The sequence below is a fragment of the Hippocampus comes genome, unplaced genomic scaffold (assembly GCF_001891065.2).
Source record: "Hippocampus comes isolate QL1 unplaced genomic scaffold, H_comes_QL1_v1.1 scaffold310, whole genome shotgun sequence".
In the NCBI taxonomy this organism is placed as follows: domain Eukaryota; kingdom Metazoa; phylum Chordata; class Actinopteri; order Syngnathiformes; family Syngnathidae; genus Hippocampus; species Hippocampus comes.
This window is the reverse complement of record NW_017805990.1, coordinates 386,530-409,305: the sequence shown is the minus strand read 5'-3', so window position 1 is coordinate 409,305 and position 22,776 is coordinate 386,530. Positions and strand designations below refer to the sequence as shown.

The window sequence follows — 22,776 nt, the reverse complement described above, 5'->3', positions numbered from 1 at the left end:
GTGTGTGTATATATATATATATATATATATATATATATATATATATATATATATATTCATACATACATACACACATCAGCTTGCGAACTTTGCATGGGTTTAGTTGTCCTGAGCTCGTGTGGTCAAGTGGCGAAATGAACATGAAAAATTATGAAGTTATTACATGCGTTATGGACAAAATATTAACTAGTTACTTTGAAAATTGCTAAAAAAGTCAAGTATCACTTTAATTTTACAGGCAACAAATGTTTCAAGATTGTTTTAATCAGGCCCAATTTTGGTCTCTTCATTTTTGGGGGGGGGGGGTGTAACTTTATAGTAGCATCGAGTGGATGTGATCACTCTAACCAAATATTTACATTACCTTCCCTCCTGCTCAACTTCACCTTAGCAGTCTATCGAAACAAAGCTTTCTGCTTTTCTTTTGATGCCAGAGACTTTTTGGTGTGCTTGTGTCATCTCCACTTTGACCAAAGACGACTACCACCACCCCTCCCATTCTCCTCCCTGCATATTTCGGTGTTGTGTTTTTGGTATGCTCATGAAAAGACCCGCAAAGAAGGGACAATAGGGCACCTGCCAGAATAATGAACCCTCAGAGCGAAATGCAGCTGCGGCTGAGAGTCATACAGGAACACTGATGATGGCCCTTCTTTAAAGTGGTCAGGGATGATCCTTGGCCACACCTATTATTCCCCTCACCCCCTTCTGGAATTTCCCGTGACACACAAAACTATACACGCTCACGCATAGAGACACAAAGCATGTTCAGATTCATACAAACGCCTCCACAAAGTGCCATCCCAACAGAAGAAGGCAGTTTTTGACACCCCCCCCCATAATTTGCCCATGTGACCGCAGTACTTCTCTTGAATCGAGACAGAAACGATGAAACTATGTGGACAGAAACAAAGACAACACTGTTTACTTACTGTTTCTGCATTTAAGTGCTGTGAGCACATGGAACGTTAGTCACCAGAATTCCTTTCCCTTTTACAGATTGTTTAAAAAATCTCTCATCGGTACCAAATTCCATTTGTGAACTAAATTTAGCTGGTCTTTGGGTTTTGCCGGGGTGGGGGGGGATACAGCAAGTCTGAAGTCATGCATGATTTTGTGAAGGGGTGCCGTGCGTGGACAGAGTTTTGGGGGTGCTGATTGTCAGGCCGCATTCTGTGTTTGACCCACATTTTCATGTTTTGTGCACTTGGTGAGTATGGTGTTATTTTTTCCAATATTCGAAAAGGTATGTAAATATGTTGGTTTTTTTTTTTTTTTTTTTGTCATGCTTCTCCGTGTGGCTACTATTGGCCACTGCTTACAATACCAAAATGCATCTCTGTGTTATACAACAGCCACAAACATCATTGTGGAGTCCCTGCAAAGCAATTACTGCTTAGCAGTGAGGCAAATTGGTTGAAAGATGCAACAAGTTGAGAGTTGACAAAAAACATGCGCCAATATGACCTTTGACCCAAGCTACTTAAAGCCACTTGTCTGGGATATCGTCAGACAGGCTCCTGCTACGACAAAAAGAAATAATCCATGAAGTTTTGAGGAAGATTGCTTGAAAAATATAACTGAGTCAAAAGATGCCATGCGACGTACTTATTTGACCTTATCCACATTGACCCTAAGCCTGTTTAATATTTTGCCTGTCACAGAGCAAGCCTTCTTGAAAGTGTAAATTACATCTTTTAGAACATTCAGAAGACAGTGGAATACAAATAACTTCCTCCAAAAATTATGTTTATAATTCTGGTTGGGCACCTTCTTTGAAGTCGCTTCCATTCAATGAATCATCTCCTTTGATACCTCTGTCTGCTAGCTAGCTCGTGGTCGGCACTGAGAGTCTTCTGTTGTTGAAATTTGCACAATAAAGGAAAATTGGGATTCTTGCTTTCCGAGTTCTGTTGCAACGGCGCTGATATTTGCACATATGTCAAAACACAGCATAGGCTATCATTAAAAGTATCAGTAGTGAGTCATGACTAATGAAGCGTGCCTTCTTGTGACGCATGATGGCGTAATCTTACATGCTGATTCTTTGACTCGCCGACTCGGCACAACTTTGATTTCATACATGTCGTGACTAAATGAATCTGTCCAAACCATACTAAGTTGGAATAAAAGGGTAAGCCGCAATTGCTTGGCCTGTTAATGATAACTTCTTATTCTTTCTTATTCACAGACAGCTCAAGTAACACCGGAGATCCATGAAAAAAAAAAAAGTGACAGTAAATCTCCAGCGTTGTTGACTCCATCTATCCAATGTAGCAATGCTTCACTTGCTGCCTGGAAGAGGCAATTCTCCGACGTTAGCCACCAGAGACAAATGAGAGCTTTGTGTACTCTGGAAGGAGTCAGGAGGTCAGTACGGTGGAAGGTGGGGTGAGGAGGTGAGGTTTAGGGGTTGACAGGGAGACATAGTTTTTGCGGGGTGGTGACAAGGTTTTAGTTGTTTTGCTAAATTGGGAAAGGAACAACCCTGACATTATGACACGCCAAACTCACAAAAATACACTTACACATCTCGCACTGTGCCACTGTGACCCTGCCACCTCCTTCACTGCGGCATTCATGAGAGAGAAAGTTAAACGGCGCTACAAATCTGATGAAAACATTTAGAGGCAGTGCTAATGGTTCAAAAACAACCCCCTCCCTCCCCCTCCCCCTGACTCCCACACCGCCCTTGTTGGCCACGCGTGACCAGTCAAGTGTTGCTTTTGTTGTCAACCTGAATGTCTTTCAGCCCGTAGTAATCATCCAGCATGCACATGCTTTCCCAAACGTATATGAACTGACAATGAAGTCCACGCGTAGCGTCGAAAACAAAACTCTATCTGTATCTGGCTGAAAACTCATTAGAGAGGTTTACATGTCGCATGAGGCGAAGTTTAACAGAAATGTTTTGGGGGTCTTTCCGCTGCCGTTTCCTTTCTTAACATAACAAAGGCAAAAAAAAAAAAGAAAGGAAAAGAAATGCGCGGATAAAAATGCAGCCATTAAGAATAATTGGATTAATGAAGTATTTTGCTCATTAGTGTTCGCAAATATGCTTTCATGTTGCAAAGCCATTTTACTCCCGCAGTAATCCGCCTGTGAGAGAGCTTGCAAAGACCCCAGTCCACGTTTCTTCAAAGGTCAAAATGTCACTTTGGGTTGTAGGGAGAAGTAAACAGGAGAGAAATAAGCCTCCTGTCTTAGGGGGCCCTGCACAATAAATCCTTCGAATAAGAGCACCTCGACATGATCTCTAAAAAGCTGAAACATGAGGTCATGCTTAAATCGTGAGTAATAGAACTCCTGTTGTGTTACTTCAAGTGAACTCATTTGTTATCCAAGTACTCATATGAGCTGTGAAAAAAAGGTCTATGGATCCATCTTTTATGTTCAAGGAAATGAAAGACAAACGTCTTGAAATGCATTGGCTTCATCTACATTTTTTTATTAATTCTTATTCTACGAGGGAATGACCAGGAGAGAAGCTGATCAGCCCTCTTTAGCGCATTTTTGCACATCGCACAGCTAAACGTAATCAATGTGATGCAGAGGAATGCTGAACCCCAGGCAATCAATAGTCATAAATTCATTAGTGAGTGCGTACCAAGTTGGATTGGAAGAATGAAAGCTATTGCAGTGATAAACCAGTTGACCCCGTCAACTTGGCAGCTGTCATGACCTCAACCTGTGGCGGAATTAGACGAGGGAGGGCAGAGGGACAATATTTGTTCAAGCTGATACCTTGGGGTTGAGGAGGTTGTGTGTGTGTGCGCAATACTAGTGTCATGTTTGTAATGCACGTGTGTGTGTGTGTGTGTGTGTGTGTGTGTGTGTGTGTGTGTGTGTGTGTGTGTGTGTGTGTGTGTGTGTGTGTGTGAATGACTTTGGGACAATGGATGTGTGTTTATGTCAATAATTTGGCATTGAAAGGATGTGAAATGATGAACCTCGAGGGCTCATTTGTGTGCATATAAATTGGCTGTTTGCATTTGGAGAATCACACACCTGTTGCAGGATTTTGGTTGAGCAAGTGCCATTCCGTCATGGACGGCAGCTTATTTCCTGACAGGTCAGCTGTGGAGGTCTGGCTGCTCCACACTAAGTGCATCGCATTTTTTTTTTTTTAATGTACACATTTTTTATTTCTAACAGACCACTTTTTTTTTGGGAGGGGGGTTCTCATTTGTTTTCTCCCTTTTGATTTTCCGTCGCTTCATCTGGTGAGTCATATATCCATCAAGGTACAGGTATTTAGTTCCACTTATCCCTCCCTTATGCGTTATTTGCCTTCCAGCCATGATAGATGTATTTTAAAGCATTTATCATTTGATTGGATCACAGGCTTGTTTGGATGGAGCCAAAACAGCGCACATAATCTTGCTGTTGTTAGGTGTTGCCACAGACAGATGACAACACAAGAAACCTGACATTTTTTTTTCTAACCCTACCTTGTGAAACAGAAACAATGCAAGCAAAAATCCATTGGCAGGAATTTGACCAAGGCACGGTGCTGGCCACTTCACTGACATACCGTATATTCGACTGAAATGACATTGCTCTGTGCACACTGCAGGCAAATTGGAATTGAGGAGGAATGTGAATCTGTGTGCTGGCTGATAATATACCTGACACTGAAACCCTTCATCATAGTTGTAATTACGGCTCTAGCTAATGGGAGGTAATCAGTTCTGACAGATGGCGGCAAGTCATGTGTTGCAACCAGTATAGGCTTGGGGTGAAGCGTGAAGCATGTGTTTTTCTTGTAGCTCCCAACACCTTCAGCCACACCTTTTAAGTTGGGTGATATGACCAAAACACCTTTCCAAGGGCTGACAGATTGAAGCTCCAGATGAACCCATTTTCGTGACGGCCAAAAAACAAAACAAAACAAAAAAAAAACAAGACACAGAAAATCCGTTTTACAGTTCCAAAATATTTTAAGAAAACATTTTTATTTTACATAAACTGTACAGACATCATTTATTTGGCTAGATAATTCTGAAACAGCAACTAAAATAGTGTTTTATTAAATAGAAAACCGAAACAAAAAAATAGAACTAAAGATGAAAAGTGTTGCGTATTGACAAAGAGAATCATTTATTGTACCCTGATACGAGTAGGCCTTTTGCGAATGATCAAAACAGTATCGTACACTCAGTGACCATGCCCTCTTGGTACAATAGCTAATATCATGGCCTCTTTGGTTCCATTAGTTATGTAAAATACCTCTGACACAAAATTCAGTTTCTTTACTTACTATAAAAATAACTTTTCAATGGCAGTTTTTGTTTCACTAATCCTGCAACTTTTCAGTGCAAACATCACAACAATCATTCGCCTTAGAAAGGATGCGAAAGATTACATTTCAAGTATTGATTAAGAGTCAAGGACTGAAAGCGGGAAAGGGTGAGAAAGCAAACACAAGACACAAAGAAATTTTCAGAGAAAGATCATTCAGTCTAAGAGGACATGTTGGAGTACGGGTACAGTTTACTATACATTGCATAGCTCATGTGGCACTTACTTAATATGATATGACAGGACACTCGGTACCCCTCGGAAGGCAATTCTTTATACAAGTGCTAATCAGGGTGTGCATTTCAATTTCTACAAGTGCTGCACTGCACTGTGGCGACCCACCAAAACTAGTGTCTCCGTATCCCAAAACATTAACGGGCAGAGGGAAGGAGTTCTGTCCCAGTGCACTAGTCAAGTGCACTTCTGAGATCTGTCTAGTCCGGGTCATCTCGTGGTTACAGGCCTTGCAAACCCTCTCGATAAGCAGGACGCTGAGGTTCAAGACCTGCAATTAACAGTGAAAATAATGACAGCAGCTCTGCGGAGGACTTTCTTTTACCGCTGCAGTGCAGAGGGAATAATCCTGTGAGGCATTAAGCGCTGCTGGTCTAATTCCACCAGAGGACAGTCAGACTGTGTCTGTCGGCATTCTAGTGAAGTGCTTGTGTTCCGAATCGTGTAAGCTGATGAACTGTCAGTGCTTAAAAAAAAAAAATTTAAAAAAAGTCTGCCATGTGCTTAAAGTACTTAGGGGCTTGGGGGAGAGGTTGGGGAGTCTGGGGACAACACCAATAATGTCATTGGCTGATCATGTTACTTTCCTTAAATGCTTCTTGTCTTCTTTCAGGTGGCGGCGCGAGGCCCATATACTTAATTTAAAACGGCAAAGTACAGCTAAAGTACCATTTGGTGATCTTCGTTCCCTTCTCCTCCCAATGCTGTCTAGTTCCAGGTCAGACAGCAAGCATATCACTCAGTCCGATAAATACATACACTCATATGAACATGTGCAACCAAACTTCCGCACATTTGGATACCGGATTTATACTACAGCGTGTCTCATCCGCACATACAGTAGCAATACATTTCTTGTACTGTATATGTCTACTGTACAAAGGGTCCGGTTGTAGAAAATAAAAAGGCCTTGCTGGATGTTCAAAGAGAATTGAGGGCCAAAGTGGACTCAAGCACAGCCGCACTCTTCCACAATCATGTTGGGCACATCTCTCTTGACGATGTTGTACTCATCGTCAAAGTAGAGCATAGACATAGTACTCAATTTGGTGGGGATGCAGCAGGAGTTGACCGAACCTGGGCTAATTCCTCTCAAGCGGTACTGGTTTACGACTGCTGTGTGGAAGGATGAAGCTGATCCCAGCACGCCAGGCATGTAAGCTGGGCAACTGCCCTCACAGTAGTTGCCGTAATAGCCCGCAGGGGCGATGATCCAGTCGTTCCAGCCGATAAGACGGAAGTCGATATAAAACTGCTGCCGGCAGCATAGACCCCCACTGGTGCCGTCACACTCCAGCCCCCGCTTGCGGATGCGGTGCTTTCCGTCCACTTGTCTTGCACGGACCACCAGGAATGGTCGGTGGGAGGGGTCACCCGGGTCCACCAGCACTGGGGCCACTCCCGCCGTCTCACATCCCTCACAGTGGACCTCCAGGTCCTGTCGACGGCTACCTTTGCCAAACACTGCCCGGACTGCCTCTAAGAGGGGGAAAGTATGCCAACCGCTGCGTTTTAGCTCAACGCGCTTCTCCACCAGGGCCCAGTGCCCTGTGACCCCTCCATCACCTCCTCCTTGCACTCCTTCGACATTGCTCACAGCTCCAGCTTCCTGGTAGTGGATCTTCACTGTCACCTTCCTTCGCAAGCCTTTCTCAGGACCGGCCGGCGACACCCGAAAGAAGAGCCACAAGTTTGCTTGGGATACATACAGGTTTTGGTTGCCTTCATTGGAGATGAGGAAATAAAGACTGGACTTTGATGACGTGTACTCATCTGCTGGGACACACAGCAAAGAAAAACATCGTCAGTACAAATACGGAAAACGTGGCACTTATTAAATCAATGAAGAAAAAAAAAGCCTTTTCATATGTTTGTAAGTAATGTAAAATATTGTGGTTAAAACTTTGCAAACTCCAATGTAAGCAGATCCCAATTTCTTCACACATTCCAGGCTAATATCGCAGCATCAGTGAAGCAACCTGCACATTGTTCTGATTTTTTTTTTTTTTTTTGCTACGAGCTCATTTATGCAGGATACAGTTTTCTTTTTTTTTTCCTTTTTTTTTTGCACGGGCCATTCATCATCATCATCTTCACTCAAATGTTGTGTCTGCACTGGTAAGCACATGGATTTAAAATAATGTATAAATAGGAATTATACTGTATATTTTACGCAAGCCTTGTATATATACACAGTATGTGTGTTTGTGTATAAGAAAATAAAAACAGAACAAACACATGTAAATATTTACTGGAAGCATAAATGTACAGCCAGTACATTTACATATGAGAATTTTACAGATTCTTCTCGGATCTAACCAGTCAACACAATGTAATCACTGGAAATCTTCATATTTCGAAATCTTGTTTTTATGTTTTGGTGTCTGGAATGTGTTGAAAGAGTATGGGATGGTAAACTCTAACTAGAGGGTGACAAACCCATTTTTCAATGGTCCATTATTTGTATATGTTCACTCTTCGCAGGGTGTTTTGGACCTTGCGAAAGGTGAGGCTGTGCTGTAACATGTTGTACTGAACAGGAAATTTGAACCCTATCAGAACCTCAACGTCTGGCTACTGATTTTTGTTGTTGTCGAAGAGCTTTCTTTTAGTTGGGTTTGTGAGTCATGGAAACAATGTTTGTACACCTGAAACTGATATATGAAATCCAAGTCCATTCTCTTTATACTATATTTTGATAAATGTATATTTTAAAAAGGGAATCAAATTTATTACATTATAATGGGAGCCTTTAAAAGATTACATTAAGAGCCATAGAATCTTCTTTCGTCCAGTACACTAGCTACAAAAAACAAAACAAAAACAAAAAAAACCCAGAGAGAATCTACTCAATACATTAACAATTTGCAGCCAATTGAATTAGGTAAATTTAAATCAGATGTTTTGGGTGAAACATACTTTAATTCAAAAGCTATGAAATGATTCCATAAATTAGGTAAAGTTTACCTCACATTTTATTACATTCCACAACTAAATTACTCATTGAAATTGAGTCAAATATACTCCAGATTTTTTGTACTATCAATTAATAATTATGAATCAAATAAATACATAAAAGTTGAGTGGGAAATGGGCTTTTACTTTTTAGCCCCTCTTGAACACTGTCATTCACCAACTGATGACACAGCAACACGAGAAACTGGAGTCCAGTATCTTGCTTTTAAGCCTGAAAACAAGACATGAAATGCTTCAAGTGTACAGGATAGAACCCACGACCGTCGGGTGGGGAGTCGAGGTGTAACCCATGCACATATTGCAGTATATAGGCAAATTTAACCATAAATGTCAAGTAAACTTTGCTCAATTTATGTTAGTTGGATCTTTTCACTTTAAGGTACTCTTTACCAAAACGATGTGATTTATATTTTCCCAATTAAAGTGGCTCTAGATTACCCTATACAGTTTTCTTAGATTCTATTGTTTTTTTTTTTGTTTTTTTTTTAGCGTAGATACATTTTATGTAAAATATATGTATATTAATATTTTATACAATGATAGTCATTATGCATGCTCTCTTTACGATACTTACTCTTTAATTAAATAAATACTTTCCTGCTAAAAATAATCTGGTAAATTTTGGATGGTTTTAATGGACCATATTGACCACTTTCTAAAATCATTGTTTACAGTGTGATTATGTGCACGTGTACTTGAAAGGGTCGAGTGAAGACATAGAAGAGAACTGACCACCCACGAGCACCCCCCCCCCCACACACACACAGGGTGTGGTGAGACTTGTTTTTGCTGTACATCTAACCCCTAAATCATGTGAGCGTTGTGGTGATTTATTAATGCGGACACACTGGGAAAAGAACAGCTCACAATTCAGAAGATAACATTTATAATTTCAATGACCGGGCTGGCAATTATGAAGATTTTATAGATTTTAAATATAGCCATTTACTTAGAATAATGGACGAAGTCATATTTTGACAAGAAAAAAATGCCAAACTCAGCAGGATGATGGCCACCTCTGCCAAAATAGGCTACATTCTTAGTTAAATAGATCACTCAATTCTACCCCCTGAAATTAAATTACTAATAAATAAATAATAAGTAAATAAGATATCTGTATTTGGTTACATTTTTCGTGATTTCTGAAAAATAATAATAATAATAATAATAATAATAGCATTTATTAAGTCTACCTAGATATAACCGCAATTATTATTTTAACCATAACCTCTTAGACCTAATTTAGCAACTCAAGGAGATTGACTAAAGCAGTGTACAGAGGGCAACTTTCAACCACCATGTCATTTGTTGTGAAACTGTGTTGGAAGGAAAATTAAAACATGCACTTGCGTATAAGTGCAACTTGTTAAAGTTTTTACTTGTACATGTGTAAAAACTGGTCACAAATGAGACCACTTTGGTCTCAGTCTGCAGCACTGAGCATCGTTCTTTTGGAATGTGGGAGGAAACCGCAGTACCCGGAGAAAACCCACTTAAGCCCGGGGAGAACATGCAAACTCCACACAGGGATGCCGGAGCTGGAATTGAACCTGGTACCTCAGCACTGTAAAGTCGACGAGCTAACCACTGGATCACCGGGTCGCCTACCGTCGATCATAACATTGGAATGCCCCAGAACCTGTGTTGGTATTTCACGCCTAGCTCTTTCCACACGTGCCGTGTTATTTATGGTAATAGGACTTTTGAGTTTTGTAATGTTACATATGGAGTCCCACAGGGATCAGTACTTGGTCCTCTATTGTTCAGCATTCACATACTTCCACTCGGTGAGATCCTACGTAAATATAACTTTCGTTTTCACTGTTATGCTGGTGATACCCAACTACATATGCCGTTACAAATAACTAACCCGTGCAGTTCCTGTAATCTTGAGGCGTGCCTAGCTGTAATTAAAAAATGGATGATTTTTAATTTTGTTATTCTTAACCCAGATAAAACCAAGATGATGATTATTGGCCCTGCTCGCCATCGGAGCCTATTCAAAGACACTATTCTCAGCCTCGAAAAATGTCATATCATGCAAAGTGATTCAATAAAAAATCTCGGTGTTATATTTGATTCAATGCTTTCTTTTCAAATGCAAAGTAAGAATATAACTACAACTGCGTTTTTTCACTGTCGCAACATTGGTGAGATGTCCCATTTTATATCCTGGTGACGCAGAAATCATAATTCATGAGTTTCTTACGTCTCGCCTCAATTATTGCAACATATTATTCACTGGTAAAAACTTGCAGTTAGTACAAAATGCTGCAGCTTGACTCCAGACGAGGATGAGGAAGTTCCATCACATTACCCTAATACTAGCCAACTGGCATTTTTGAGATGCAATATCAAGGTTTTGCTATTACTTATAAAATGGTACATGGCTTATCACCTTCCTATCTCATTGACTGAGTGACACCGTATATTCCTCCCCAAACTCTTCGTTCACAACATGCTGGTGTTTTATTCCGTGAGCCAAAAAGAAGTCCACAAGTTCTCGAGCATTTTCCATTCGGGCTCCAGTGCTCTGGAATGCCCCACACATGCAAATTAGAGCAGCTACCTTAGTTGAAATGTTTAAAACCCAACTTAAGTCTCATTTGTTTATTCCTGCATTTTGTTGAACTACATGTTGCCTGTTTGGACTGCCATTTCCTCTGTTCTTCCTTCCCCCGCCTCCCTGATCTGGAGAGGGGCAAGGTGATGATGACCTAATTGGATGTCGCTGTATGAATTCTGCTCCGATCGTTTTGACATGATTTGCACCGACTGAGCTGGACAAGAGCTGGGTCGACTACTCGGAGGTGCTGCGATGAAGATTTCTTCATTGACCAACTGAGCTGGGTTCAGAGGAGGGCCAACCTCTCCAAAGGCGTCTCCCTGCAGTGTTTTCATCTTGTTAATGGATTTTATAAAGTACAATCCTGTTTCACGTGCCCTGCGATTGGTTGGCAACCAGTTCAGGGTGTCCCCCACCTACTGCCCGAAGACAGCTGGGATAGGCTCCAGCACCCCCCATGATCCTTGTGAGGATAAAGCCGATTGGAAAACGAATCAATGAATGAATACTGTTTCAAATGTTGCCCACTCAGCATCCATTGCAACCTGGTCATCCTGGAAGTGGGATTCTTCCATCTGCGGCCCCTTCTCAAGGTTTCTCAGTTTTTCCTTGCCCTCCTGGGGCAAGGAAAAGGCCAGGGGATGTCGTGAATACTTGTCCACTGTGGGCATGTGAAGCCCTTTGAGACTGTTTGTGATTAAGGGCTGTATAAATAAATGTGACTTGACTTGATTTAAATGATGTCTCTTTGAAGAGTCATAGATTACCTACAGATTTTTTTCTTTGTGTACGATTTTCAGTCGGTGAAAGTTGTTTTAAATTCAGCCTCTCCTTTTGAGTTTTTAAATTCGCCTTGGGGATAAGGTTTTAATTTATTGAGATAGATCATAATGGTGATAATAATGTCAGGATGTGAACCAATCCGTTTGATTGCCGTATGAGCATCAACTGTACTTTCGGTAACATCCTACATTGTAGATAGAAAAGTTGCAAGAAATAGGGGGGAGCATTCCAGGACCACAAACATATCCTGGCTCTTAATAACTGGCTAGTCCCTGGAAGTGTGCTCTTGGATCTTTGTCCAGCAACAGAGAGGTCCACCAGACGCTCAGGCAGTATCCATGTGTCAAGCCAGGGTGTGCCCCTGCCCCCACCAGCGGTAGGGACACGCAGTCAATGCGTTTTTCTTTTCTTAGGCATCTACTTTCAAGGCAGAGCAATTTCCTTGTGCCGTCTTCCACGTCGAACCGATCATAGTCACCACAGCTCGCTGCATTTTCTTTTGTTTGTTGTGCCGCTGACACGGCTACCAAACAAAATGCTCTTCCTTGCCCTCCTCGCTGATAAGCACCTCAATTTCGGTCTCTCTTCATATACTGTAACAATGAGCAGCATGGCTCATTTACATTTGTGTGCTGCTTTGCATTGACCATTGAAGATTTTCGATGGTGATATATAAGAATCATCTATGTCCACACTTGATTGGACATGAATATCCAATCAAGTGATTTATCAAGGTAAGATTTCCTTCCATTTTTCCTTTCCATTTTTTGCTGTACGCCATTTTCAGCTTTTGCGCGTATGTACACTTTGAGTAAGAATCCTGCTCAGTGGGGTAAGTGAGGCCCCAATTTGTAAGTGACAGGACCAAAGAGCAAGAGATTGAAGAGATCTGAGGAGAGGAAGACAAAAAAAAAAAAAAAAAGAGCGAGGATGTAAGTGAAAAGGTGTTAGGATGGCGGACACGGCCAAGACCCCTGGGGGGTTCATTGAGTTCACTTTTAGCACCCCACTGAACTCCACCCATTCTCTCCTCCTTCCAGTGCAAGTACCCGAAGAGTGACAGCACAAAGCTCCCTGTGAGGCACTGGGAGACAGCCGCGCAGCAGCCCAGCATTGAAACACGTGGCTTTCCAGCAAAATGCAAGATGGGGGGGAAAAAAATAAAAGACATTTACATGACACTAGCCACTTTCTAAAAGAGTACAAAGAAGAGATTCCACAAGTCTAAAGGTGAGGGTGGGCTTAGCGGAGAGAAAAAAAAAATACTGCCAGTGAGAGCTCAATTATGTCTTCCAATTTACCCAAATGCATCTTGAAAGGTTTCTATTTCAAGAAACTTGGCACAAGTTCTCAAGCAGAGCAGTGCCCTAAAAGTGGCTAAATTACTTTGTTTGCAGACTGATTAGTGTTTGTCAGTGTCAACATGTGGCTACCAAAGATGGCCCCCTCTAAAAGGCGCCTCACGCCTCTTCCTCCTGTAAAGCACAGCTTTACATTCACACATGGACTTGTTCAGACCAGTTCAAGCGCAACCACTGTACATGCACACATTTCCATCCATCCATGCACACAACCACCACCATGCAAAGTAATACATCACACATCAGGCCTCCCAATACTGCTGGCCATCAAGTGCATGTTAGATACTGTACATGCTCACATAAAGAACCCGATTTAACGACAGCTTTTATTTGTGAAGGCGGTAAAAGCTCCTCTGAGCAAATGTAACTAACCTCCCCTCAGCACCATGCATGGTACTTGCCTCAACAACACCGAGCATTAGAAAGCCTAAAAACTGGGGGAGTGTTCAAAGAAACAAGAATACAGTGGCAGTATGATTAACAGGCAGAGACACAGTTGAAGTTTCTAAGAACTTATCAGAAATAGATTTGCTCGATTTCAGCTTGACAAGTATTGCTTTTTTTTGGGGGGGGGGGGGGTTGATTTGTCCTGAATACAATGTGATTCATTCATTATATTCTGTCCAGACAGTGGAATCGGGTACATCAGCTGCTCTACAGGATAATGTAACAGCATGACTGTATGAATAGTTTGAAGGCAGTGCACTAAAAAATACACACAAGGAAAAAAAAATACAGATGTTCCTTCAGAGATCATAAAATCATCGATTAAAAACCAAATGTTTACTAATAATCTAATGATATACATATTCTGAATGTAACTGCCTTACTTGGGCCCAGAAGATTATTTTCCTAGAACTCTATACCTTTTGTGCATATTCTATTGTGTTATTTCAATGTTGAAAGCACACAGCGAACGTACAAAGCAAATTACCGTTTCGCTACTAATGGTCCCTTTGAGGATTTTTCTTTTCATCCATTATTTCAGACCGTTTTGAACTGGCCCCAACACGTCTTGGCTGACCCGGCAAAGTGAGGTTGCTCGTGAAGATCAGCAGTTAGGACACCTGGGTGGGCTTGTGTGGATAATGGGCTGCTTCAGCTTGTCTTTACCTGCGCCACAAGCCTCTCAGTGGCGCAGGTGAGGGAAGGGGCCATGGAAGCAGGAGAGCTGGCAGAGAAGCAACTCATTACTCAATGCCGTGAAACACGACGGCACATCGCAAAAAGACGAGGGTGTGGCCATGGCGCTGTAGTTCTAAACATGAGCCGAGGCGTGTGCGCATTTTGCTGCCATTGTTCAGGCATGACTCCTCAGCACTCTCAAGTCAGTATGGGGTGAGGCAGTGAGAGATGATGAGGATGGTGGGCCAAGTTTGAAATTCAAAACTTTTGGCTGACATCGAATCCGTGAGTGCACCGCTATTATTGGAGTAAATTGGACATGCATTTAATTAATGTTTGTGAATTATGTATCCAACCAGAAGGTATACAATGAACGGTCAAAGTTTAAAACATATACAAAATGTTTGGGACTGGTCCAAGAGCGTCATGAGAGACACCAGCCACATGAAAGAGTGTTTGTCCTGATGTAAACCTGCCAACTGACACCTCAGTGTCCATTTTCTAAGCCGCTTATCCTCACGAGGGTCGAGGGCGTGCCGGAGCCTTTCCCAGCTCTCTTTGGGCACCCTGAATTGGTTGCCAGCCAATCGCAGGGCACATATAGACAAACAACCATTCGCGCTCACAATCACATGAAGGGACAATTTAGAGTGTTCCATTAACCTGCCATGGATGTTTTGGGAATTTGGGAGGAAACCGGAGTACCCAGAGAAAACCCACGCAGAACATGCAAACTCCACACAGGAAGGCCGGAGCCGGAATCAAACCCCTGCACCTCTACACTGTGAAGCCGACGTGCTAACTGACTGCCTTGGCGCCCCTGGTAGTAAATCACCTGCCGTAATTAAGCTTCCTCTCATCGATGTTCCCTTTTGGAGACATAAGGAGCTCCGAACCAAACCTCTCAATGACAAATTTTCTCAGCTGCTTTGATACATTTCTCAGATCAAAACTGAATTTTTCAGATGTTCAATTTTCACATAAATATGTCACTTGTGCGCCTCAAAAAAGCACTTTCTTATTTCTTTGAACAAGTTGCAACTGCTTTGGCGCATCCAAGGAAAGGCTTACGATGTCAAGTTCTCATCGCTGTTTCCTACATTATCAAAGGTTGATGTCATGTTGATCAAAACGTATGACAGTAGGTTTCTTTTGAATTGTTTCAAACCCCACAATATGTCGGCATTAGTTCATTCATTAGTCTTTGCGTGCAAAATGGTTGTCATAGTCAAAGTTGTCATATGTCAACTATCTTTCCATACATCCCAGGTGAATCTTTTTCTCATCAAGGTAAATACTGTCAATATGTGAAGATGAACCAATAGTCAATAACAACCAGCTCAAATGAAGTGTAGATAATTGTTGTGATGACAATTTGTGGCCCAAAAGATGTAGAAAGACTGCACTGTGATTCCTACAGTGGTGCATGTACACTTTTCCGAAAGATTATGTCCTTTATTCACATTTCACCTTTTTTTTTGTTTTTGTTTTTTTCCTTTGTGCTCAGCAGTGCTGTTTTTTTTCCCTTCTGATGATGGTTTGTCAGCAAATTACAGTGCAAACAATAAACCTGAAATGTGAATCTTCCCCAGTCTCTTGCAATCAATCTTTCCATATGCACTAAGTTGTATCCTACAATTTAGAAGAAATGTCATAAAAACTTCAGCCGCAGTTCAGATCAGAACATCACTCCAGAGCAGACCCGTCACCTCTTGTGGGTCGTAGAAGGCTGTGACCGCCCACCGAGATGGTTGTAACACCCCATTTAAGGCACTGATTGAAATACCAACGTTGAGTTGCTTATGACAAAAACATTAAAAATATAAGGAAACAGTGGTCTGATTTTTGTTTGATTGATGGCCAAGCTTATCTGTAACAGCCAATCAGGGCCTAACTGAGAATAAGGTTTGGGATGCAGCCTTATGTGCAACAAATACGTCAATGTTTGCATGTGCGAGTCCGGCACATTTTTCAAAGTGAATCTGCAATCTGTAAAATATGTACGTATGTGCAAATAATAAGAGCCGAGGACATTGTAGTAGAATGGCACTTGGAGCAGCAGTCTCGAACTTAATATAAGTGTTAAAAAAAAAAAAAAAAGAGCTTGATATGTCAGAAAACTGCAATCACTCCTCATTGAAATGTATGAAGAAATCTGTATTTATACCCACATCAACCTCAGAAAATATCACACTGATCACCCCAATATTGTGAATTTTATGGACAAAACACTTCTCACATTAAGTGACCTCAACCTTGTAGTGAGCCATCACCATAAAATCCGTAATCATTCTGATAGAACATAAGTCGAGACGTCAACACAAATTTTGGTTTATATTGACGGCAGTCTTCGGACATTAAATGATGCATAGCTTCTACATTGCGTGCTTAGATTGTCATGACGCGTCACACTATGGCAAGTGAGGAGTGAAATACCACATTAGTGTCCAACTAAAGAGCCATTTCATAAAAGAAACCACAGGAGCCACAAATTGTTTGGACATCTAAAATGAGGATTGATTTACTGCTGCACATGCCCGTTGAACTGGGTGGCCCTTTCAAAGCAATGTCAGCACATCTGGCATATTGGATGTGTCCATTGTATTTGGCATCAAATCGGCAAACGTTTTTGTAAAATTGAATTAGAATGACAAAATAAAATCATAAGCAATGATTCAGTATTAATCCAATGAGTTCTTGCTTTCTGATACATCTCCAAGTAGCAAGTGAACGAGGAGTCTTCACAGATAGTTTCACTTTGCCATGCATGATATATCCAAGATGGGCCGTAGTTGGCAGCCGTCGGCAAGTGCTCTTCAAGAGCTTTGCTTTTTTTTTTGTTGTTGTTCTTGTATTTTCTTGTGTCACATGGTGTTTGTTGTTACTTCGTGTTGACCCAATGTGGACTGTTTTCAGCGGTTTTGGCCACGATATTCATCAAAGGAGAAAAAAATCTGTGCTTGGTGGTTGCGCCTTCTTGGTAGCCCACGTGTACCAAGACTGATTTTGATTGGGAGGAATGTCGGCGCTATTTGACTGGCGCTGCTGGACAGCCTCTGGGCGCTTGTGTTTTTTGAGCCTGTAATGGGCAGGATTTTTCACAGCCCTGTTTCACCCCCAGTTTTGGTTAGCGGAGATGTCGGCGCTGTTGGACAGTCTGCGCTGGTGTGGTTGGATGGAAGGCTTGTGGAGCCGAGGATGAGAAGGGAGGAGCGTTGGCGCGGAGCACGGATGTGTATTTGGAACTGAGAATTGCCGCTCGGAATTGAAACGGATTTACATGGGACAGGAGAAGTCTACCAATCTCTTTTTCCGTCAATGGACGCTCCAGCTTCTTGTTTACTTTCAAACTTAGCTTGTAGCCGACGGGTGCACAACTTGAGCATGATGTGTCTGATCCGCTGGTGAAAGGACTGCTTCAAACAACAAGGCGTATGCAGGATAAAAGGTAAAGATTGCATGACTGTCCGTGTTTTATGTTATGTGTTGTGTTATATTATTTTGTTATTTTATGTTCACTGTTTTGTAAAGCACTTTGTTACAACTGCAGCGGTTGTGAAAGCGCTATATAAGTAAAGATGTATTGTATTGTATGCAGTACAGCTGCAGCGTCGACGTTCTCAATAAGGCGTTTATGTATATGTATGGTAAATGTTGTCTATGATAATGCTTGCCACTGATGGTCGCAAAAGGCTGCCATTCAAGACTATTGACTCGGAGTGCTACACGAATGTATCCAAATACAGTCATACCTCGGTTTTCCACCATAATCCGTTCCAGAAGGCTGTTCGAAAACCGATTTGTTCGAAAACCTAAACCACGCGCTTTAAAAAAAAAAAATCTTAATTGAACATGTCTGCTCAGAATGCAACGCTACACGAGGAAGCGTCACTTCCTCGTCTACCCGAGGAAGCGTCACTTCCTCGTGTAAGGAAGGCGAGAGGAGTCAAGTGGCGCATTCAAGTGCGCTCAGTTTGATCGAGAACCGATTTTCGGTTGCAATCCGAGGCATAAAAAAACGAGAAATTTTTGGTCGAAAACCGATTTGGTCGAGAACAGAGACGTTCGAGAACCGAGGTTTGACTGTATATGGAGAAAAGTGATGTATGTAGGGTATTAATAATCATTGGCTGCCCCCCTTAAGGCTGGGCTCTGGGGACGGGTCTGCTCCAGAGTACACTGTTATATTCACATCATTGACTAAGGGATTTGACGCCTTTTCCACAATGACACAAAAACTTGGTGTTCTCAAGGAACTGACATGTTCAGTGTCGCAAATATTTACTTTTGTTCGGTGTATTATGGAATTTGTGAAAGAAAATGGCTTTTGCAGGTGAAAAATATATTTTGCTATTTCTACGAACTGTTTTGAGAAATGCACGTATTGGTTTGCACATGGCAGCTCAACTGGTTAGCACTTCGGCCTCACACTGCAAGGGTCTTGAGTTGACCTTAATGTGTGGCGTGTGCATGTTCTTCCCATGCCTGTGTGGGTTTTCTCCAGGCACTCTGGTTATCTCCCACATTCCAAAAAACATGCATGGCAGGTTGATTGGGCACTCCAAATTGTCCCTAGGTGTGAATGTGAGCGCGGATGGTTGTTTGTCTATGTGTGCCCTGCAATTGGCTGGCGACCACATCAGGGTGGACCCCGCCTACTGCCTGGAGACACCTGAGATAGTCTCCAGCGCGCAGCGACGCTCGTGAGGATAGGTAGCTTGGGTAATGGAGATATGGAGGGATGGATGGATGCTTTGCACATTTCAATTCTGATCTCTGAAATGAACCAAAGCTACAGAGAAAAGCTGCCATTATCTACAAACGCAAACTGACCTCATCTTATCCACCCGCAACAGCAAAATGAGAGACCTTTTCCCTTCACCAGATCTAATTTGAACCAGAGGAGAGGCAGAAGAGAAATCAAAAACCATTGCACGACAAAACAACACAATATCATAAGCATCATCGTCATTGTTCTTGTTGTGGATCGCCATACTTCACTTCTCAACCTGCCTTGTCTCAAACTGGAAAGAACAACAACAATTGAGCCTCCCTCATGCAAGTTTGCCTGGCTTTCTAGAGACCTTGCCTCTGAACACTGCCCCAGCTGGCAGTATGTGATCTGTGGGTCTTGAGCCAGCTGGCCAGGAGGCAAACGGGGACCGGGGAGCAGGGACCCAAGCCAGCTCCGTCGTACAATACCGCACAAAAGCTCAAAGGTGTGAGGAAGAATAGAGCTAAACAGAAAAAAAAGAAAAAAAAACAGAAATAGAAGAAGAAGAAGCAAAGGAGCCCGTTGGACATTTAGAATGACAAAAACGTGCTTTATAACACTGCATTATGGGCACACACACAATATCACCCCCGCCCTCTCCCTCCAGCATCACCACAACTACACCCCTCCACCCAGACTCACCCCTTCCGCTTACAATGACTCAAATGTCACATGCATTATTCTGCGCAATTTCTTTTGTTTTCTCAGTTTTCTTCCCTTATCGTTGACATGTAGCATTCAGAAGGAACACATAGAGCTCTAATAATAATTCCCTGGCTTTTGTTCCCTTGTCATGAGGGTGCTCAGATCATTCCCATTCCATGACAGCAGCCCATTCAGGCGGATTTTAACGGCTGGGTCAATAAGAAAAGGCAGGAACGGTGAGAGCGCTTGCCTTTATGCCATTGTAGTTTTAGTGTACCCAAGTAGATGTTTTGTTCTAGTTAAAATAACATTTTCCATTCATTAAAGAAGTTAGTCTTGCGGTGAAGTGACAAGTGCGACATTTTTGTCACGTGCATAAAATTGTGGAGCATCCACTTTGTGTGTGTGTGTGTGTGTGTGTGTGTGTGTGTGTGTGTGCGCACGCACATGCAGACTGTATGCGTGAAAAGGTAGATAAGGGTGTTCTCTTTGGACAATCGATGCAAGAACAAAGATGCAAAGAAGGGACTTGGAATTTGTATCCACACGCAAATAAATATAGAAATATGTATTTATATACTGTATTTATACATATTTCTGTGGAGATAGATAGTAGCTAGATAGAAACAGAGAAAGGGAGAGAGAGCGAGAGAGAGAGAGAGAGAGAGAGAGAGAGAGAGAGAAAGATTGAGAGAGATGGATTGATGGATAGATAATGTTCACAGGTTTTCATACTTTAATGTTCCATGGACCATTTTATTGTTATATTTTATTTCTTACCATAGGTATTTTTTTTAATACTTTTGCTACTTTGAAATATCTTACACTGTAATTCATTTTAAGTCAAATGAAGGTGTTTTGCCAGATCACTCGTGTTTTATTGAAAGAATGGTTAACATTTAACAAATTCTTCCACGGTATGTAAACATGAAAACAACTGTATACGATCAGATAGATGGATGGATGGATGGATGGATGGATGGATGGACAGATAGATAGATAGATAGATAGATAGATAGATAGATAGATAGATAGATAGATAGATAGATAGATAGATAGATAGATAGATAGATAGAAGACGAGTTTCAAGAGCAACCTTGCAATTACAGCTACGGTGCCAAATGACAGCTAGCTATTTTTAAATTAGGCATAATAACATCGTGCTTCTGCCAATTTTCCCTTTCAGGTTTGTATCTTAAGATTTGTGAGTAAATGGCTTGTTGTAAAACTACGTCTGAAGAAATAACACATTAAAACGAAATTGTGTAATTGTATTGATTTCAGAACGTTCCCATGACATTTTTCATTGAAACTAAAATGTAAGCCATTTATTTTCTCGCGCACTATCGCTTGTGTATTTGAAAACAAATAGATGGATTTCATGCGCTGCCAATTACGGCTCGAAGCCGGACACATTTCTTCCAGGTGTCGTGATGAATAATGAATTAGAATCCTACCACTTTCGGCGAAGCTGATAATCTCCGAAGTCTCCGTGTGAACCTCGTTGTTGAAGGACGCCTGTCCGTCAAAACTGGGGATCTCCACTCGACCGTCTTCTCGCACTTTACCGGCGTGCAGCCTCCTCAGCGCTGTCACCATCGCGGCTTTTGGGATGGGATGGGTGATGTTCGGTCGCTCCCTCATCTGCAACCTGTTCAGTATGTGTCTCTTGACCGCCTCCAAGAAGTCGACGTTCACTCGTTCCGACTGATCCGGTGCCCTGAAGCCGCACGACGCGCACGACTCCGCGGGCGAGCTCGAAGTCTCTGGCACTGAGCTGCAGCGCACCGAGAAAGCGCAGGCAATTAACATCAGCACAGTGGCTGAAGTCATTTTCACAAACGTTAACAGTTAAGTCCACTCCACAGAAGAGAAAAATAATTCAACTAAATAGTGGCAATACAGTTTTTTTTTTTAATCTGCGACTTCCGAAAGAGCACAACCGCTGAGTCCAAAAGTCAATGAAAAAGTTCCAAACCTCCAAGTGCTGTCTAATTTGCGAGGTTATGAACTCCACTCATTAAGTAAGCATTCAGCGTGTGGTCCAACAACGAGTCTTGACTTTGCTCGCAGGTAAAATATACGTTCAGTTAAACAAGACGTTCAGTGATCTCTCCAAAATAGAAGTAAAACCTCTCTCTACATGGCCAGTGGTGTGTAGTCCGCTCTTTTTCATTCATACGCAGGAACTCATCTTCTCCAGCACCACTGCTAAAGAGGGAATAAGGTTCGGTAGCTTCCCGTATCGCGCGTCCCAGTGCGTTGCTGTAGATGACCAGCTCGTTTTTGTCCTGCGAGATGCTCCTGCCTGAGACCCCTTTCCCCTCTGCAATCACGACAAGGGCTCCGCAATTCCAAAGTTGTTTTTCTTTCTTTCTTTCTTTTTTTCTTGTTCTTTTTTTTTTTTTGAGAGGAGTGGGAACCACGTGGGGATTTCCACCAACTAGACGCAAGGGATTAGTCGACTATATGTTTCAGAGCGACGACTACTCCGATTTAGTTGACAGGCTTTTATTATGGTCGGACGTAGCATAGGTTGCCTATTCATAGAGCAACCCCCCGCCCCCCGAAAGGGTTGCCTTATTAAACCCACTCCGTGACACGCAGTGTGAGGGTTCAAAAGGCACCTCGTCATGTGATTAATTTGCAGCACTTTTAAAATAAAACCATATCATTCCAATTAAAACACTTCCTAACCACATTAAATACGTTTCATATTGCATGAAGACTATCTTTAGTGTTGTTTGATGGTGTTTTACCAAGTTCCATAGCGTACGGGTGTATGCGACAACTATACGTAAACATTTTTGGGACGCAAGTCGCGCGCGTCTTGTTGCTTTTTTTATTACTGGATACACACTGCCATCTACTGCTCATGCGCAGTCATCACTCTTTTCATAAAATATTTCGTCTCTCCAGGATGTGAAGGATTACAATTGTGATTTTTCACGGGGGACTGTTTCAAAAAGTTCCAGTCTTCGAATTTTGATTTCCCCTTTTTGTTCTTTGGA

At 42.0% G+C, this 22,776-nt stretch overlaps 1 protein-coding gene across 1 annotated transcript; it reads right to left on the bottom strand.

The window, feature by feature from the left end:
• Positions 1-5,275: 5,275 nt before the first annotated feature.
• Positions 5,276-22,285, bottom strand: inhbb (inhibin subunit beta B). Its single transcript, XM_019892000.1, has 2 exons — positions 21,223-22,285; positions 5,276-7,308 (listed from the first exon to the last, which is right to left on the bottom strand). The coding sequence occupies exons 1-2, from the start codon at positions 21,596-21,598 to the stop codon at positions 6,485-6,487; spliced, it is 1,200 nt and encodes a 399-aa protein (XP_019747559.1). The 5' UTR covers positions 21,599-22,285; the 3' UTR covers positions 5,276-6,484.
• Positions 22,286-22,776: the final 491 nt, after the last annotated feature.